The 18,554-nt window shown below is 41.4% G+C and overlaps 1 protein-coding gene and 1 long non-coding RNA gene across 2 annotated transcripts in view; one reads left to right on the plus strand and one right to left on the minus strand.

Annotated features, from left to right (window-relative positions):
- fam172a (family with sequence similarity 172 member A) overlaps positions 1–18,307 on the plus strand; it is an 820,821-nt gene extending 802,514 nt beyond the window's left edge. Inside the window, 1 exon segment of the mRNA XM_038805269.1 lies at positions 15,459–18,307. Coding sequence (XP_038661197.1) covers positions 15,459–15,610 — 152 coding nt within the window. The 3' untranslated portion in view covers positions 15,611–18,307.
- On the minus strand, positions 813–16,937 carry LOC119970515. Its single transcript, XR_005461634.1, has 3 exons — positions 16,826–16,937; positions 14,149–14,223; positions 813–2,184 (listed from the first exon to the last, which is right to left on the minus strand). It is a non-coding gene; the product is annotated as an uncharacterized LOC119970515 (long non-coding RNA).
- Positions 18,308–18,554: the final 247 nt, after the last annotated feature.

Below are 18,554 nucleotides of genomic sequence, written 5' to 3' on the forward strand. Positions count from 1 at the left end.
TGGGAGAATACATATTGCCGCAGTAAGTTATCGACCTCTTAGAAATTTAGGCAAATACTTTCACCATTATGACAAGTAGTCTAGAAATTACTGTAAATGCTGTTAGGTAACACCAATGTAGCTACTTAATCTATCCCCCTGACATTCTTCTGCCCGCTAATTTAATACAAACATTAATCATTTATTTTTAATGAGTTGACGTCGCCATTAAAATATTGGACGAAGTATCATAAAAATACACTAATTTTCTATCTGTTAACATTAGTAATTTTGGGGTTCATACTTACCATGGCCACACATTCAAATTACTTTTAATATGTTTTAATATATAAAGCATTTTAGAAAGTTGTTTTGCAACAGTGTAGGTAGTTCAGTGTCAAAATATTGGTGATTATGTTTCAAGTCACATATGTATTGTTGCAGGAGATGTGGCCCCAGGCAAGAATGTTTCTCCCTTTCTATAACCTGTACTCATATGTAAATAAATGAAGATGAAGCATAATTAGAATCTGTCTCCCAGAAAAGCACAGTGTTCATTTTTGTGAAATTACTTTTGTTCTGGTAATAAAAGTGTAGTAGGATCAGCAGGTGATTGTATGACATTTGTTGATGGAATTAAGGAGGTATTTCTGTGATCATTAAATATAAAAATGTGGGGCAGCACGCTGTCTAATAATACTAATTATTCGCAACATAAAATCCACAAATATCCACCTTCAGCAAAGTAAGTAATACATTTTTCTTAAATCAACTATAAGTAGAAATGACTTTTTCACCAAGGAATGTTATTTTATTATTTTTAAATGCTGCATAATATTGATATAATCAAAGAAATTCTAAATGTGATTGCCTTTAAAGCAAACAAGTCTATTCTGTTTACATGAGTACACTTAGCAATTTCCAGACCTTTGGCAGACTTTATTCATTTGTAATTCAGCTGCAATGGTCATGGCTCGATCTACTTGAAACTGTCTGTATGATGGTTTGAAGCACGAGCTCACCGCAGATCTGTGAAGGCTGAAGAAACCATTGATTGTATTGCCTTACAAAAAAAAATCGAATAGAGCTTCAGATTGGATATAAATTATAAATAACTAATCTGAAATATGGAAGTTATAGAATGATCATTATTGTAAGCTTAGTGGGGTAAGAGAACGTGAACACAAGAGGTGTTAACTGGAAGATTACAAGTTTATGAAGTTGACTGAAGGCAGTGACTAATAGTGCCCATAAATCCGAGATAGTTAGGTTGAGTCTCCTCTTTTTCTTTTTTCAGTACTGTTCATTAACACAGGCTAGCAAGAGGTCAATCTAATAAACAGAAGGTCAACACATGCACCATCGGTGTATAGACGTTTGTAGAGCAATAAAGTCATAAAAAAAATGTAACCCTGAGGGTGGGTGACTTGAAACAGGAGGAAAAATTATAGCAAACAAAGGTTTCTTTTTATTCTCATTGAATCAACAGTCGACCTCACAAAAATTGCTTCAGCCAATTCTATCTTTGTATGAGGAGATATAATAAAATTGTCATAATATAATATCTCAATATTGGCTTTTAAAGTGAAAAGTCATGTCCACAATGTGTTTCCAGACACAATGGGCTGGATTCTCCGCCCCACCGCGCCACATTTCTGCCCCGACCCGCTGGCGAGATTCTTCGTTACGCCGGCCAGTCAGTGGGGTTTCCCATTTTCCGGAAGCCCTACGCCGTTGGGAAGCCCCTGGGCGCTGGCAAAACAGGAGAATCACACCGGCGGAGAATCCCGCCTCATATGTATCTTATATTGTGATTAATTAGAACTTTTTCAGACTGGTAATGTTTAAACACAATCTGTGAGGTTAACTTTAGTTGAATTGAGAACTTACATAATAATTAGGTAAGTAACATTATACAATATATAATTCAGGGATGATACGGATTGTTCTTTTCAATGATGGCTACCATTAAAGTGGAAACTTTTTTGAATACTGCTTTCTTCACACTCCATTACATCTAGGAAAAATATTTGTACAATTTATTTTCACAGCCTAGTGTTAGCATACCACATCGACCTCCAGAAGCATGAGGAGCACTACAGATTGAGTATCCTTTATCCAAAACCCTCTTGCATTTTGGATTTCCGATCATTTTGTTTTTCGGATACCGCACATAAACTTACAACAGCCAAGGCAAGGTGTCGTCTAAAGTAAATAAAATGGCAAAAAAAGTAAGATATATCACTGAATAATAACGACAGGGTACCTGAAAAAGTAGTTTTTTGGCCTGTTCACCACAAAAATCACAAGGTAAGCATGCAGACAAATAACTAGACTTCCCGCACTAAAGTTCGATGGGGTTCAGAAGAATACAGTTTTTGGATGTGTTTGGTGTTTGGATTACGGATGAAGGATACATGACCTGCGCTAAAAAGTACTAAACTCTTGTCACCTTGTTTTTTTTCCTGGACAGATGGTAATGATTTCACATTTTACTGATTAGCCTTTCGAGGGCTTTAGTTATATTCTTGCACTATGTAACAGCTGAAACAATATTACAACATGCAAATGTATTCAATAGATGTATGATAAAAAAAAATGTTCTTTGGGACCCTGCCTGAATTTGTCTTATGCCTTCAAATAGTCATCATTCAAAATATACAGAAGACATTTTAGGAAGATAGGCATATTGAAAATAGGAACATAGGAAACCGGAGCAGAGTACGTCATTTAGCCCGGCAAGCATGCTCCGGCATTTAAACAGATCATGGCTGATCATCTATCACACATCATTTTTCCCCACTATCCCCATATCCCTTGATGTCATTAGTATCCAGAAATCGAACGATCTCTGTCATGAACATGCTCAGCAACTGAGCTTCCACAACCCTCTGAGGTAAAGAATTCCAAAGATTCTACAATCTCTGAGTGAAGAAATTCCCCCTGATCTCAGTCTTAAATGGCCTCTGTTGAATCAACAGCCAGAGGGAAACATTCTATCAACATCAAACATGTCATGCCCTGTAAGAATTTTGTAGGTTTCGATGAGATCACCCCACATTTTTCAGAACTCTAGAGAATGCAGACCTGGTTTCCTCAATCTCTCCTCATAGGACAACCCACCATGCCAGGGTTATTTTGGTTAATCTCTGTTGCACTCCTCTATGGCAAATATATAATTCCTTAGATAAAGAGACCAAACTGTAGTCAATGGTCCAGATGCAGTCGCTCCAAAGTTCTATGCAGTTGCAACATGACACCTTTTCTCCTGTACACAAGTTCCCTTGCGATGAAGATCAACATATAATTTGCCTTCCTAATTACTTGAGGCACCAGCATAATAGCTTTTCGTGATTCATGGACAAGGGCACCAGGTCCCTTTGGACATCAACATTTCCCAACCCCTCAAGATTTAAGAAATACCCTGCTTTCTGTTTTTTTCTACCAAAGTGGATAACTTCACACTTATTCACATTAAATTCTACCTGCCATGTTCTTGCCCATTCATTTGGCATGTCCAGATGTCCTTGATGCCTCCCTGCATCCTCCTCACAACTCATATTCCCACCCAGTTTATATCAAGAAACTTATTATCTAAATGGTGAGAGATTGCAGAGCTCTGAGGTGCAGAGGGATATTGGTGTCCGAGTGCATGAATCACTTAAGACTAGTATACAGGTACAGAAAGCAATTTGGAATGCTAATGAAATGTTTTCATTTATTGTGAGGCGAATTGATTGCAAAGGTTGGGAGGGTATGCTTCAGTTGTACAGGGCATTGGTGAGACCACATCTGCAGTATTGTGTACATTATTGGTGTCCTTATTAAAGTTCTTATTGGAGGAAAGATGTCAATGTGTTAGAAGCAATTCAGAGAACTTTTACTAGACTAATATCAGGAATTGATGAATTGTCTTATGAGGAAAGGTTGGAGACGTTAGGTTTGTACCCACTAGAGTTTAAAAGAGTAAGAGACGACTTGATCGAAACCTGATGAAGTATTGGCAGGGTGGAATTGGAGCAGACATTTCCTCTTTTCGGAGAATCTAAAATTGGAGTCACTATTTAAAAATAATGGTGGCCACGATGTTGAGATGCTGCCGTTGGACTGGGGTGGGCACAGTAACCGACAGGGTAATCTTCGTTGTTCTGTACTTGCCGGAGCGGAGAAACTACGACATCTTCTTCGCAGCCTTCAACATGTCATCGATGAAGACGAACATCTTGCGAAGGCCATCCCCACGCCCCCATTATTTGCCTTCAAACAATCGCACAACCTCAATCAGACCATTGTTTGCAGCAAACTACCCAGCCTTCAGGGGAACAGCGATCACGACACCACACAACCATGCCAAGGCAACCTCTGCAAGACATGCCAGATCATTGACATGGGTACCACCATTACACGTGAGAACACCACCCACCAGGTACGTGGTACATACTCGTAGGACTCGGCCAACGTTGTCTACCTCATACACTGCAGGAAAGGATGTCCCGAAGCATGGTACATTGATGAGACCATGCAGACGTTGCGACAAAGGATGAACGGACCTCTCGTGACAATCGCCGGGCAGGAATGTTCCCTTCCAGTCGGGGAAAACTTCAGCAGTCAAGGGCATTCAGCCTCCGATCTTCGGGTAAGCTTTCTCCAAGGCGGCCTTCAGGACACGCGACAACTCAGAATCGCTGATTAGAAACTGATAGCCAAGTTCCACACGCATGAGTACAGTCTCAACTGGGACCTTGGACTCATGTCTCATTACATTCACCCCCCACCATCTGGTCTAGGCTTGCAAAAACCTACCAACTGTCCTGGCTTGAGACAATTCATACCCCTTTAACCTGTGATTATCCCTCTCTCCAGTCATATCGCCTGGATCTGTAAAGACTTAATTACATGCATAGACTCGTATTCAAAGTATCACCTTGCATCATTGAATTTGTCCATATATGTGTTTGTGGAACCCACCTCTTGATTCACCTGAGGAAGGAGCTACGCTCCGAAAGCTAGTGATTCAAAACAAACCTGTTGGACTTTAACCTGGTGTTGTAACACTTCTTATTGTAAAAATAGGGGGTTTCTGATTTAAGACAGAGAGGAGAAATATTTTCTCTCAAAGGGTCGTGAGTCTCTGGAACTATTTTTTCCAAATGGCAGTGGAAGAATAGTCTTTGAATATTTTTAGGGCTGAGCTCAATAAATTCTTGGTTAATCAGAAAGGCAATAATGTGGGGTTGAAACTACAATCAGATCATCCATGGCCTCGTTGAATGGTGGAGCAGGCTCAAGGGGCTACTCCTGCACCTAATTCAGATATGTCATCAGCAAATTTGGAAATATTATATTTGGTCCCCACATCCAAATCACTTTTATAGATTAGGAACAGTTATGGCTCAAGTCCTGATCCTTGTAACAGGCTGCCATCCTGAGAAAGACCCATTTATTCCCACTCTCTATTTTCTGACTGTTAACCACTTCTCAATCCTAGCAGTATATTACACCCAATCCGATATGTTCTATTTTTGTTTACTAGCCTGTGTGGGGCCGTATCGAAAGCTGCCTGAAGTAATAAATAAATTATTTCAAAGGCTGCAAAAGAGTTCAAGCACTTTTGCACTTTTGTTCCTCAGTGCTGGGAGGGCATGGCAGCACAGTGTTTAGCACTGTTGCTTCACAGCGCTGTGTTCGATTCTGGCTTGGGTCACTCTGTGCAGATTCTGCATGTTCTCCCTGTGTCTGCATGGGTTTCCTCTGGGTGTTTGGATTTCCTCCTACACATCCCGAACGATGTGCATGTTAGGTGAATTGGACATTCTGAATTCTCCCTCTGTGTACCCAAACAGGCGCCGAAATGTGGCGACTTGGGGCTTTTCACGGTAACTTCATTGCAGTGCTAAAGTAAGCCTACGTATGACAATAATAAAGATTATTATTATTGAACAAATAGTGGGCGTGATTTTCTGGCCTGGACCAGCACCGGGATTTTCCGGTCCCACAAAGAGTCAATGGACTTTTGGCTGGGCCACCACATCTCCCACGACGGGGCTTGCCATGACAGGCCCGGAAAATCGGGGCCAGCAACTTCATTCCAAAATGATCATTGTTGCAATATTACATATTAGAGGCAAGGGAGGAAATTGCTGGGCCGTGAGACAAATCTTTGTGTCCTCACTGGCTACAGGGGATGTCCCAGAGTTTTGGAGAACAGCCAATGTTTTTTCTTTGTTTAAGAAGGATAGCAGTTGCAGCAACACGGTGGCCCAGTCTTTAGCACTGTTGCCTCACGGCACCGAAGTCCCAGGTTTGATCTCAGCTCTGGGTCCCTGTCCGTGTGGAGTTTGCACATTCTCCCCGTGTGTGCGTGGGTTTTATCCCCACAACCCAAAATGTGCAGGGTAGGTGGATTGGCCACGCTAAATTGCCTCTTAATTGTAAAATATGAATTCAGTACTCTAAATTTATTTTAAAAAAAAGAAGGGTAGCAATCCCGGTAATTACAGGCCGGTGCGCCATACTTCAGTGGTAGGGAAATTACTGGAGAGGATTCTTCGAGACCGGATTTACTTCCATTTGGAAATAAGTGGACATATTAGCGAGAGGCAACATGTTTTTGTGAAGTGGTGGTCATGTCCTACTAACTTGAGTGAGTTTTTCAAGGAAGTGACGAAGATGATTGATGAGGCTAGGACAGCACGGTAGCATGGTGGTTAGCATAAATGCTTCACAGCTCCAGGGTCCCAGGTTCGATTCCCAGCTGGGTCACTGTCTGTGCGGAGTCTGCACGTCCTCCCCGTGTGTGCGTGGGTTTCCTCCGGGTGCTCCGGTTTCCTCCCACAGTCCAAAGATGTGCGGGTTAGGTGGATTGGCCATGCTAAATTGCCCATAGTGTCCTAAAAAGTAAGGTTAAGTGGGGGGTTGTTGCGTTACGGGTATAGGGTGGATACGTGGGTTTGAGTAGGGTGATCATGGCTCGGCACAACATCGAGGGCCAAAGGGCCTGTTCTGTGCTGTACTGTTCTATGTTCTATGACAGTGGATGTTGTGTACATAGACTTCAGTAAGGTCTTGACAGGGTCCCTCATGGCAGACTGATACGGAAGGGAAAGTCAAATGGGATCAGAGGTGAGCTGGCAAGATAGATGCAGAACTGGCTCAGTCATGGAGACAGAGGGTAGCAGTGGAAGGATGTGACTTGTGGCGTTCCTCAGAGATCAGTGCGGGAACCTTGCTGTTTGTAATACAGGGGCCCAGGTTTGATCCCAGTTTGGGTCACTGTCTGTGCGGAGACTACATGTTCTCCCTGTGCCTGCGTTGGTTTCCTCCGGGTGCTCCAGTTTGCTCCCACAAGTCCGGAAAGACATTCTGTTAGATAATTTGGACATTCTGAATTCTCCGTCAGTGTACCCGAACAGGAGCCGGAGTATGACGACTCGGGAATTTTCACAGTAATTTCATTGCAGTGTTAATGTAAACCTACTTGTGACAATAATAAAGATTATTATTATAAATGTTTTGAAGGAAAATATAACTGGTTTGATTAGTAAGTTTGGTGACGACACAAAGGTTGGTGGAATTGCAGATAGCGATGAGGACTGTCAGAGGATACAGCAGCATATAGATCAGTTGGAGACTTGGGTGGAGAGATAGCAGATAGACTTTAATCCGGAAGAATGTGAAGTAATGCATTTTGGAGAGTCTAGTACAGATGGGAAATATACACTAAATGGCGGAACCCTTAAGGATTTTGATCGACAGAGGAATCTGGGTATACAAGTACACAGGTCACAGAAAGTGGCAACTCTTGACGGAGAAGGTAGTCAAGAAGGCATAAGGCATGCTCACCTTCATCGGTTGGGGCATTAGGGTTAGGGTTAAATATTGGCAAGTCATGTTGCACCTTTATAGAACCTTAGTTAGGTCACACTTGGAATATAGTGTTCAATTCTGGTTGCCACACTACCATAAGGATGTGCAGGCTTTGGAATGGGTTCAGAAAGGATTTACCAGGATGTTGCCTGGTATGGAGGGTATTAGCTATGAGGCGAGGTTGGAGAAACTTGGTTTGTTGAGGGGCAACCTGCTAGACGTCTACAAGATTATGAGGGGCATGGACAGAGTGGATAGTTAGAGGCTTTTCCCCAGGGTGGAAGAGTCAATTACTAGGGGCTATAGGTTTAAAGTGCGAGGGGCAAGGTTTAAAGGCGATGTACGAGACAAATGTTTTACACAGAGCGTGGTGGGAGCCTGGAACTCGCTGCCTGAGGAGTTAGTGAAAGCAGATATGATAGTGACTTTTAAGGGGTGTCTTGACAAATACATGAATAGGATGGGAATAGATGGATATAGTCCCCGGAAGAGTAGGGGGTTTTACTTCAGATGGGCAGCATGGAGGGCCAAAGGGCCTGTTCCTTTGCTGTACTTTTCTTTGTTCCTTGTTCTTTGTTCTTTGATTATATTAGGCATCTGTTTCAAAGTTAAAAGGTTATGAATCTACAATATTTATTGTTAAAACTTCAAATGTGTAGCCTGAGTTAATGAGATTTTGAGGTAATATTTTTCTGATTTATTGGACTTTATTAAATGTTTAAAATTAAGCACCTATGTGTATTTTGTCCACTCTCTATCCGTGAAAAAAATGTAAGTATTTTATTTAGAAAATAATGATGCATAAGAATGATTATCGGCAAGCACAAAAGTATCAGTATTCACCGATGAGAAGGAGTTGGTGGATGTTGAGTCTGGAGAAGGGTGCGTAGATAGCCTGGCTCACATTGAGATCCAAAAAGAGGTGTTGGGTGTCTTGAAAAATATTATGGTGGATAAGTCCCCAGGGCCTGATGGGATCTACCCCAGAATACTGAAGGAGGCAAGAGGGGAAACTTCTGAGGCCTTGACAGAAATCTTTAGATCCTCACTGTCTTCAGGTGATGACCCGGAGGCCTGGAGAACAGCCAATGCTGTTCCTTTGTTTAAGAAGGGTAGCAAGGATAATGCAGGCCGGTGAACCTGACGTCAATGGTTGTGAAATTACTGGCGAGAATTCTTCGAGACAGGATCTACTCCCATTTGGAAGCAAGTGGGCGTATTAGCGAGAGGCAGCATGGTTTTGTGAAGGGGAGGTCGTGTCTCACTAACTTGATAGAGTTTTTCGAGGAGGTCACAAAGATGATTGATGTAGGTAGGGCAGTGGATGTTGTCTATATGGACTTCAGTAAGGCCTTTGACAAGGTCCCACATGGCAGACTGGTACAAAAGTCACACAGGATCAGAGGTGAGCTGGCAAGATGGATACAGAACTGGCTAGGTCAAGAAGGCAGAGGGTGGCAATGGAATGGTGCTTTTCTGATTGGAGGGCTATGCCTAGTGGTGTTCCGCAGGGATCAGTGCTGGGAACTTTGCTGTTCGTAGTGTATATAAATGATTTCGAGGAAAATCTAACTGGTCTGATTCGTAAGTTTGCGGACGACACAAAGGTTGGTGGAATTGCGGATAGCGATGAGGACTGTCAGAGGATACAGCAGGATTTAGATCGTTTGGAGGCTTGGGCGGAGAGATGGCAGATGGAGTTTAATCTGGACAAATGTGAGCTAATGCATTTTGGAAGGTCTAATACAGGTAGGGAATATACATTGAATGGTAGAACTCTCAAGAGTATTGACAGTCAGAGAGATCTAGGTGTACAGGTCCACAGGTCACTGTAAGTGGCAACACAGGCGGAGAAGGTAGTCAAGAAGACATACGGCACCTCGTTCATATGGGGAGGAAGGTGGCCAGAATTAAAAAGGTGCTACTACAGAGAGGAAGGCAGGCAAAGGATTTAGGTCTTCCGAACCTGATGTATTATTGCTGGGCGGCAATGTGGAGAAAGTACGGAGCTGGGTCAGAGGGGTTGAATCCCAATGGCTCAGAATGGAGGAGAGTGTGGGTAGGCGGTCGGGATTGAAGGCACTAGCGACAGCACCGCTCCCGACGGCTCCAGGGAGCTACTCAGGGAGTCCGGTAGTAATAGCTTTGTTGAGAATTTGGAGCCAGTTTTGACAGCACTTCGGGTTGGGGGCAGGGTCAAGGGAAATGCCGATTTGGGGGAACCATAGATTTGAGCCAGGGAAGTCGGATGGCAATTTTCGGACATGGGAGGAGAAAGGAATTGGACACTAAAAGATTTATTTCTTGAGGGTCATTTTGTGGGATTGAAGGAGCTGGGAGCGAATTATGGGCTGGAGCAGGGAGAAATGTTTAGATACATGCAGTTTTGAGACTTTGCCAGAAAGGAGATATAGAGCTTCCCAGTAGAGCCGGCATCCACATTGCTGGAGGAGGTGCTGACGACAGAGGGACTGGAGAAGGGGGTAGTATCGGCGGATTACGGGGCTATTTTGGAGGAGGAGAATGTTCCACTAGAAGGGATCAAAGCAAAGTGGAAGGAAGAGTTGGGAGAAGGTATGGAGGAGAGGTTCTAGTGTTCAGGTGCTCCTGAGAGTGAACGCATCCACCTTGTGTGCGAGGTTGGGGCTGATACAGCTGAAGGTGGTGTATAGAACGCACTTTACAATGGCGTGGATGCGCCGGCTCCTGGAGGAGGTAGAAGATGTGTGTGAAGGTTGCGGAAGGGGGGCCACGCAAACCACATTAATATGTTTTGGTCCTGTCCAAAGCTGGAGGATTACTGGAAGGAGGTGTTTAGGGTGACCTCTAAAGTGGTGCATGTGAAACTGGACCCAGGCCCTCGGAAGGCCATATTCGGGGTGTCAGACCAGTCGGGATTGGAAATGAGCGCGGACGCAGATGTTGTAGCCTTCGCCTCGTTGATCGCCCAAAGGCGGATCATGTTAGCGTGGAGATCCACCTCTCCACCCTGTGCCCTGGCGTGGCAGGGGAACCTGCTGGAATTCCTAACGCTTGAAAAGGTCAAATTTGAACTGAGGGGGGCAGCACGGTGGCCTAGTGGTTAGCACAACCGCCTCACGGCGCTGAGGTCCCAGGTTCGATCCCGGCTCTGGGTCACTGTCCGTGTGGAGTTTGCACATTCTCCCCGTGTCTGCGTGGGTTTCGCCCCCACAACCCAAAAAAAATTGGCAGAGTAGGTGGATTGGCCACGCTAAATTGCCCCTTAATTAGAAAAAATAATTGGCTAATCTAAATTTTAAAAAAAAATTGAACTGAGGGGAAGGATGGAGTGGTTCTACAATTCATGGGCATTAGTCATTATGCACTTTTGAGAATTGGATCACATCGAACATTAGGGGGGTTTGGGGCTGGGAGGGTTGGGGGAAGGGGGACTGTCTGTGTTAATGGTGACTGTGGGTGATTCCTGATTCCTTTTCGTCATTTGTTTATGTTAACATGCAGGCTATTGTCTGGGGTTTGGTGGGAGGATGGGATCATTGTTATCGATATGAGGATTGATATTACATTTGTTACTGATTATTGTTTATTGTTGGGTGTAAATTTGGGAGAAAATGTGAAAAAGGAGGACAATAAAAATATTTTTTTAAAAAGAAGGCATACAGCATGCTTGCCTTCATTGGCCAGGGCATTGAGTATAAAAATTGGAAAGTCATGTTGCAGCTGTATCGAACCTTAGTTCGGCCACACTTGGAGTATAGTGTTCAATTCTGATCGCCATACTACCAGAAGGATGTGGAGGTTTTGGAGAGGGTGCAGAAGAGATTTACCAAGATGTTGCCTGGTATGGAGGGCATTAGCTATGAGGAGAGGTTGAATAAACTCGTCTGGAACAATGGAGGTTGAGGAGCGACCTGATAGAGGTCTACAAAATTATGAACGGCATAGACAGAGTGGATAGTCAGAGGCTTTTTCCCAGGGTAGAGCGGTCAATTACTAGGGGGCATAGGTTTAAGGTGCGAGGGGCAAGGTTTAGAGGAGATGTACAAGGCAAGTTTTTTACACAGAGGGTAGTGGGTGCCTGGAACTCGCTGCCGGAGGAGGTGGTGGAAGCAGGGACAATAGTGACGTTTAAATGGCATCTTGACAAATACATGAATAGGATGGGAATAGAGGGATACGGACCGCAGAAGTGTAGACCATTTTAGTTTGGACGGGCAGCATGGTCAGCGCAGGCTTGGAGGGCCGAAGGGCCTGTTCCTGTGCTGTACTTTTCTTTGTTCTTTGTTTATCTGAATTTTAGATGCCTAAAAAATCACAAAAGTTTAACTCAAGCACTTGACGTCACTTGAATCTTCAGACTAGATCGCCTTGAAATCACTCCTGGAAAATTATTTTAAAACAATAGATTTTTAAAACAATTTTGTGTGACGGCTTCCTTCGTTTTGCATTGGCAATGCCTTCAAGTCCAGATGCAAACTCTTGTGTGTTCTTGATACATGATAATTACTCACAATGAAGAATTAATGATTTTAACATCATTACCTTAAACTGACGGGTTGACCATGTGCTGTTGATTATCGGGATAATTTATGGTCAGTGTGTATGATATGTTGATCCAAAGCATCAGTGATCCTAAACTAACAGGCTTTTGTATTTTTATGTACTGCTTCATGCATTGTGACCTTCAAACAGAATTTAAAGTCTAGTATTTTTTTTCTCTTGCAGCTTAGTTAGTCAAAAGATATTTCCTTTTCATTGTTGACACTGAATATTATCCTAATTTTCATTGTTGACACTGAATATTATCCTAATTTAATGTGTAATTAACTCATTAGCTAATATTCTTTTTGTGATACACTTCCTTGTCATCGAGATTTATGTATGTTTGACTTGTTACTCAATCTTTTCTTTTGGTTCTGAAATTAATTTTTTTGAAATTACTTTTTTGCTTATCTTCTGCTGGGGTCTCATGGGCTGCACATCATTTGCAGCCAAAAGGCAGGCAGAGTATTTAGACATTTGCAAATACCACTCTTGAACTGGCCACCAAACAGTGTGTGGAAATGTCCCAGGGATGTTTCTTCTGATTTCCCCTATTCCCTGCCTTTCTCATTCCTGGGTGGGAAATGCACAACCTTCATTTTCCATTCTTCACATAAATGAGGCTGAGATCAGGAGCTCAGTGGATTGAGGATTCAAGTTGTAATTGAGCCACTACGAAAAATCGTGGGAAAAAAAACTTTGTGCCTTATACTACATTATGCTTTATATTGATGCTCCAAAGCGTTACATGGCCACACCGCCTTGATTCACAGACTGTCATCTTGGTATTGCTTAAATTTCTACAAATGTATTGCCTGCACCCTCGTAGTTAACTTCACTGAATTAATGTTGCTGCGATCTTTGGCACTTCTATTGTACCAAGGATTGTGTAATTGTCATGTGCAACATTGAAATCTCCTTTAAATATCATATGCTTGCCAGCTTTAAACTACATCTTTCCTGTCCTTCCTTTCTTGATGTGACATGCACATTTCTTTTCATAATTACCAGTGACATGTGGTCTGTTTTTGGTTCAATAAACTATTGGATAAACCCAGAAGATTAGTGAGCTGATCATGCAAACGGAATAACTTGAAAAACTTGCTTTGATTTTTCAAGCACTGAGTCCCTGACATGTACATCCTGTATCACACCTGTTAGCAATAGACAAAATCACTTGCTGCTACTAAGTGACAGTTGTGCTGCATTTTGCCAAGCCAGTCCTTGGGTGTTAGTAGTTAGTCCAGCTCCTATTCACAAGAACTGACCCACATCACACAGCTTTGGCCTAGCTTTATGTCCTTAATTGATAGTGCAGCATGCTTTGTCACTAAGCAAACCTGGCATGTCAATCACCATTGCAGCTTACAGATAGTTGACCTTCAGCCTGGAAACTGTATTTTACATCAAACAAGTGAGTGAGAAAGGCATTTAAGTATTCAGAATAGTTAATATAAGGATGAAGATTGTTCATATGAATCTGAATGTTGCCAGTCAGGTGCCAGGCTGTATGACAGCTGGTCGTCCCTTATAGGAGTGCTACTGTTCAGTTGTTAAAATCAGTGCTGTTGCAGTCTGACAGTTAAATGGTTGAAGAATGCAATGGCATCAACTTAAATAAGTTGTCCTTTTTTATTTCAAAACCATGCATATGCCAAGTGTGAGACCCTTGTGAGCACTGGTATATGGAGGCTGATATTTAATGCCAGTTCCCACCCCGAGCAGCCTACAGTGCCTCATCTGCATGCATCTTTTTCAGACAGAAAAATCAACACTCACCTATTATCACTGGATGTAGCACTCATCTACCTTCTGATCTCCGCTAGACCTTTACGTTTTCTGAAATAGCAGTTCCTATTAAAATCAAGACTTATTTTATTATTTTACTGTTGCTGTCTCAATTGAATGAAGAAACATTTTTTTCTAGAAATGGCCAGGAACATTCTGTGCTCCAAAAATAATGCACAGACTGATGTTTCAAAGAATTTCAGTTGAAACCTAATAAATGCACAACTATGTTGCCTGTAAATGTTATGCTTGCATCAGGATTATGCTTGGATCAGGATTTCTGTAAACCACAGATAAAAGTAGTCAATTTGCTAATCTTTGTGCCACAGCCCATTTAATCATTCATTTGGTAATTCACTATAAACAAAACAGAAAACAGTTAACAAAATCTTTTGTTTTACACAAAAGTAATTAGACTTTGAGAATATGCTTCTGTCTCTAGATGAAACTTGGCTGTGGATTGGCCAAATTTCATGTGCAGAGCATTAAAAGCAGATAATTACAGGACATTTTATGCTTGGATCAGGATTTTGTAATTCACAGTTATTCTTGGATCAAGAATCCAACAGAATGTCGGTGAATGGGAAGTAGTTTGACATATTGGAATCCTGTGCTTGGGGTGCAGCTCTGCTTCCGTGAGGTATTTGGAGTCGACCATAAAACAATTCCTTCACACAAAAGACTTCAATATCAAATGACCAGTATGGTCTTGTGAGACTGACAGGCTGAAATTGTATGGACCTCGACAATCTCTTTCCACAACTCTGGCTCCATGTTCCCCCACAGAATTTCAGCTCCAAGATCTCTACAGGGCCAATTTAGTAATAAACAATGACACCATTCATGAAGTATGTTATTGCCATTTGGAATAGCTTGTATTGTGTTTAGTAAATCGACAAGAAGCTTCTCAATTTTGAGTATCCTGAATTGACTTTATGGTTTTTCCATCTTTCAAGGCCGTTTCAGTTTCTGGAACTTAATTGTCCCACTGTACATTAGCTTTTGGACCTTCACATCATTAATATTAAAATGATCTCAGTACTAACGTGGTTTCAACATACAATTATTTTTGGTGAGGATAATGTATGTTTCTAGATTTGTTGTCTTACTTTACTCAGAAGGAATGCTTTCGACAATCTAAAATTAGGGATCCTTTCGCTGCTAGTTTGCCAAACCCTGCCAATCTTTTAATATTGGACTTCATAGATGGGTTCTTTCTCCATATTCAAAACAATATCTATCTCTGCCATTGCCACGCAAACGGTGTCCATTAACTCTATTTGTTTCTCATCCATTTCTAGGTACAGAACGACATGAGCTAACTTCTTGGAAGAGTTTTAATTCTATTTTCAACTACTTTACTCAAGCTTTAGAGGTACAGAACGCCGAAGCAAAATCTAAGTCAACGGTGACAACAAGAAGCTCATATCGAAAGAAAAGTGAAGAATTATGAAGCAAAAATGCCATTTCCTGCTCTTTTTTTGCGCTGGCAGTCCCTCGGTCCCTCGTTAGATTGTTTTCTTCTTGGAGCAAAGGGTCACGGTGTATACATCTAAATAGCATTTTGCATTATTTCTAGATGAGCGCAACTGTCAAAGCAATATGGGTTTGCCGGTGTTGTTTCCTGTGGTCCCGAGCTCAGATTTGGTGCCACCGATCGGTGCACAGATCAAGACTGACAGCAGTTCTGCACAGTGCAGCACAGAGCGGCTCTAATTGCCCTGACACAGCCCTGTGCTGAGCTAATGCCATGGGGCTATTGGCTTCCCCCATGTCCTAAAGCCTGCCAACTATTCTTCATTAAAGAGACAGCCTCTCTTTTGTCGGCCTGTGTACAGCAGCTTTTAAAATAGCCGAGAATCACAGCCACTCAACATTTTCCTTTCACGTACTCAAGCCTTGTCATAATTTTCAAGGGACTTCAAATACATTTAAGTCGCTAAAGATGACAGTTGTTTTTGGTGATGCCAGCTGTCACTTTTTGTAACTGCTTAAAAAAATAGCTTTGTATTATTGAAACTATGTGTTTGTGTTACAAAATAAGCCAACAGTACTTCTTAAAGCTGGAGAATGTTTAAAGAAACGTTGAGTGAATTTGATTCATTGTAAATGTGTGTCTGTTGGCCAACATAAATTGAAGCTATCTTTTTTTAAGGCATTAATTAAAATTCTAAATCATGAAGTATGTACCCATTATGTAATCTGATCAATGTTTATACATAAATATATCCTCATAAATGACTAACTGAGTTTTTAAATTTAGATTGAAAACTGGACAGTGTAAACAATGGGACCACCATGGCATTGTTTTCTCGGAGTATTCAAAAACATAAAACAAGTAGTTGAAAGATCCCTGTAACTATTTCAATTTACATTTGTTGGAACTTTTACATTTTCTTGCTTTTAGCTAGTTGCTGAGCAATTTATTTTAAAGATCGACTTTTAAACACTTTATTGGAATATGTGTATTAGTTCCTTGAGCTCATACGTGCTTTGCAATTCTTGTTTTAAGTGTATTTCATTGTCCATTTTAAATCATTTCAGCTTTTGTAACAGAATTAAAATGGGACTTTAATAACTTAAACATTACAGTTAATGTGAAATTGCATTGTAAGGAAGTACTGCTCCAAGTTGCAACAAAAAAACAGAATAAATTGCATGTTATTACCTTTCAATCCTGCCATTTTATCTGGAAGTTCATTTTTCAGTTTTAGTTTGCTCGTTATTGCTCGAGAGATGTGATTCATTAGCTATAGCGTAGCTTTGGGATTCTGCTAAAATCTAGGGCACACAAATGGTAACATTTGAGTAATGTAAAGTATGTTTAAGACATGCATTGAAAAATCCGTGGAGTAATCACTCATTACCTTGTTTAATCATTTGGAAATTGGGAAATTGTAAAGCTTTAGAACATGACCTAATACAAAACAGAGAGTCGATTATTTAAAATATTCGAATTCCTGTTATTGCCTAGACATAAGTCGGAAGGACAGCACTAAAATGCTAGGTGAGAATTAAAATACGTGCCTTTGATTAAATATTTAGCAATACGAAGTTTGAGAAATATGAATTTGCACAAAGAAGCGTACAAAGTGATTAATTCATGTGATTTGTTCGAGTTTATAATGCTGACGGTGCTCTGAATGGCTGGAAAGCCCCATTAGGTTATGTGAATAGGCAAAAGGACCCAGGGGAAGCCAATGGCAGCTCTTTTGGCACATGCGCATCTCATCCCCACAGAAGCAGGATAGGAGGTTTGCAGCTGGAGCTTTGATTGGAGTTTAAAGTCATTTGACATTTCCAGCACTTTCTGCAAAATGATTCTGGTCCCTGCAGAATGTGTGCCGTATCCCTGCATTCTTTAGATGCGCAAAGAATTTAAGTGTGAAAATTGTAAAATGAACTGAGCTAACCCCAAAATCCAGCATTTTAATTGATGGTGTTGACTCATCAATTAATCTCTAGACACGTTAAAATTGGTTGGCATTGTTTTTACAATTATGTATTAGTCAAAGAACTGCAGGAATGGTCACTGAAATATTTGTAGATTTAAAAGGATTTTCATTTTAACCATTTGGTAGGAAGTAAAATCAAATTTGGAACCCGTAAAATACTCTTCAGCCAATTACTTTGTGAGACTTATTTTTTTGAAGCAATGCACGATGTGGTTTAAGGAATCTGCTGCGTTGCCGGGTCCCTTTTATGTTGAGCACTAAACGTCGTGCATACATTTGTAATCGGAAATGTAATTAGCCAGATTTTGAAATATTACAGGCTTACTTTTGAAAACTATCATAAAGGAAAGAAATGAGCTCGACACGATGACGGCTGAGAATGACTGACAGCACTAAGTGAATAGGAGCTTCCCAAGCAATTGTGAACCAGGGCAGTGGGGGGAAATGTAAAGGAGAGGAAAATGAATTTTCAAACCAAAAAGCTTTAAAGCCGAGCCGTGATTTTTATTTGTGATAGTTTTGAAATCCATCTGATGAAACTGAACGGCTGAAATGAAAAGTTGTGTTCTGCAGTGCATAAATCAGACTCTCGCCTTTTATCAAGCAGTATCGATGACCCTGATTTTAAAGCGTTTTACTTTCCAATGACAATGTTTAAACAAGCCGAACCGAAATAAAGGTTTATTCTCCCTTTAGTTTCAGTGTCTTTGTTGTCAGTGGTGTTCATGTATTAAAAACTTTCAATCAGAACTGGACTCATTTGTTGATGTCGGGCATAGCTCGATCCTTGAATAGAACAATCATGGCAGCTCGCAAGGCACCATGTGAAATACAATAATGGCAGATTCAAGTGGTTAGTATGGCAGCAGAATAACCATTCATCTCCGTGCCTAACCAAGAAATACCCTCAGGTCGAAAATGCTCTTGAAATCACATTTCTTT

This window comes from Scyliorhinus canicula, chromosome 8, assembly GCF_902713615.1.
Source record: "Scyliorhinus canicula chromosome 8, sScyCan1.1, whole genome shotgun sequence".
Classification (NCBI taxonomy): domain Eukaryota; kingdom Metazoa; phylum Chordata; class Chondrichthyes; order Carcharhiniformes; family Scyliorhinidae; genus Scyliorhinus; species Scyliorhinus canicula.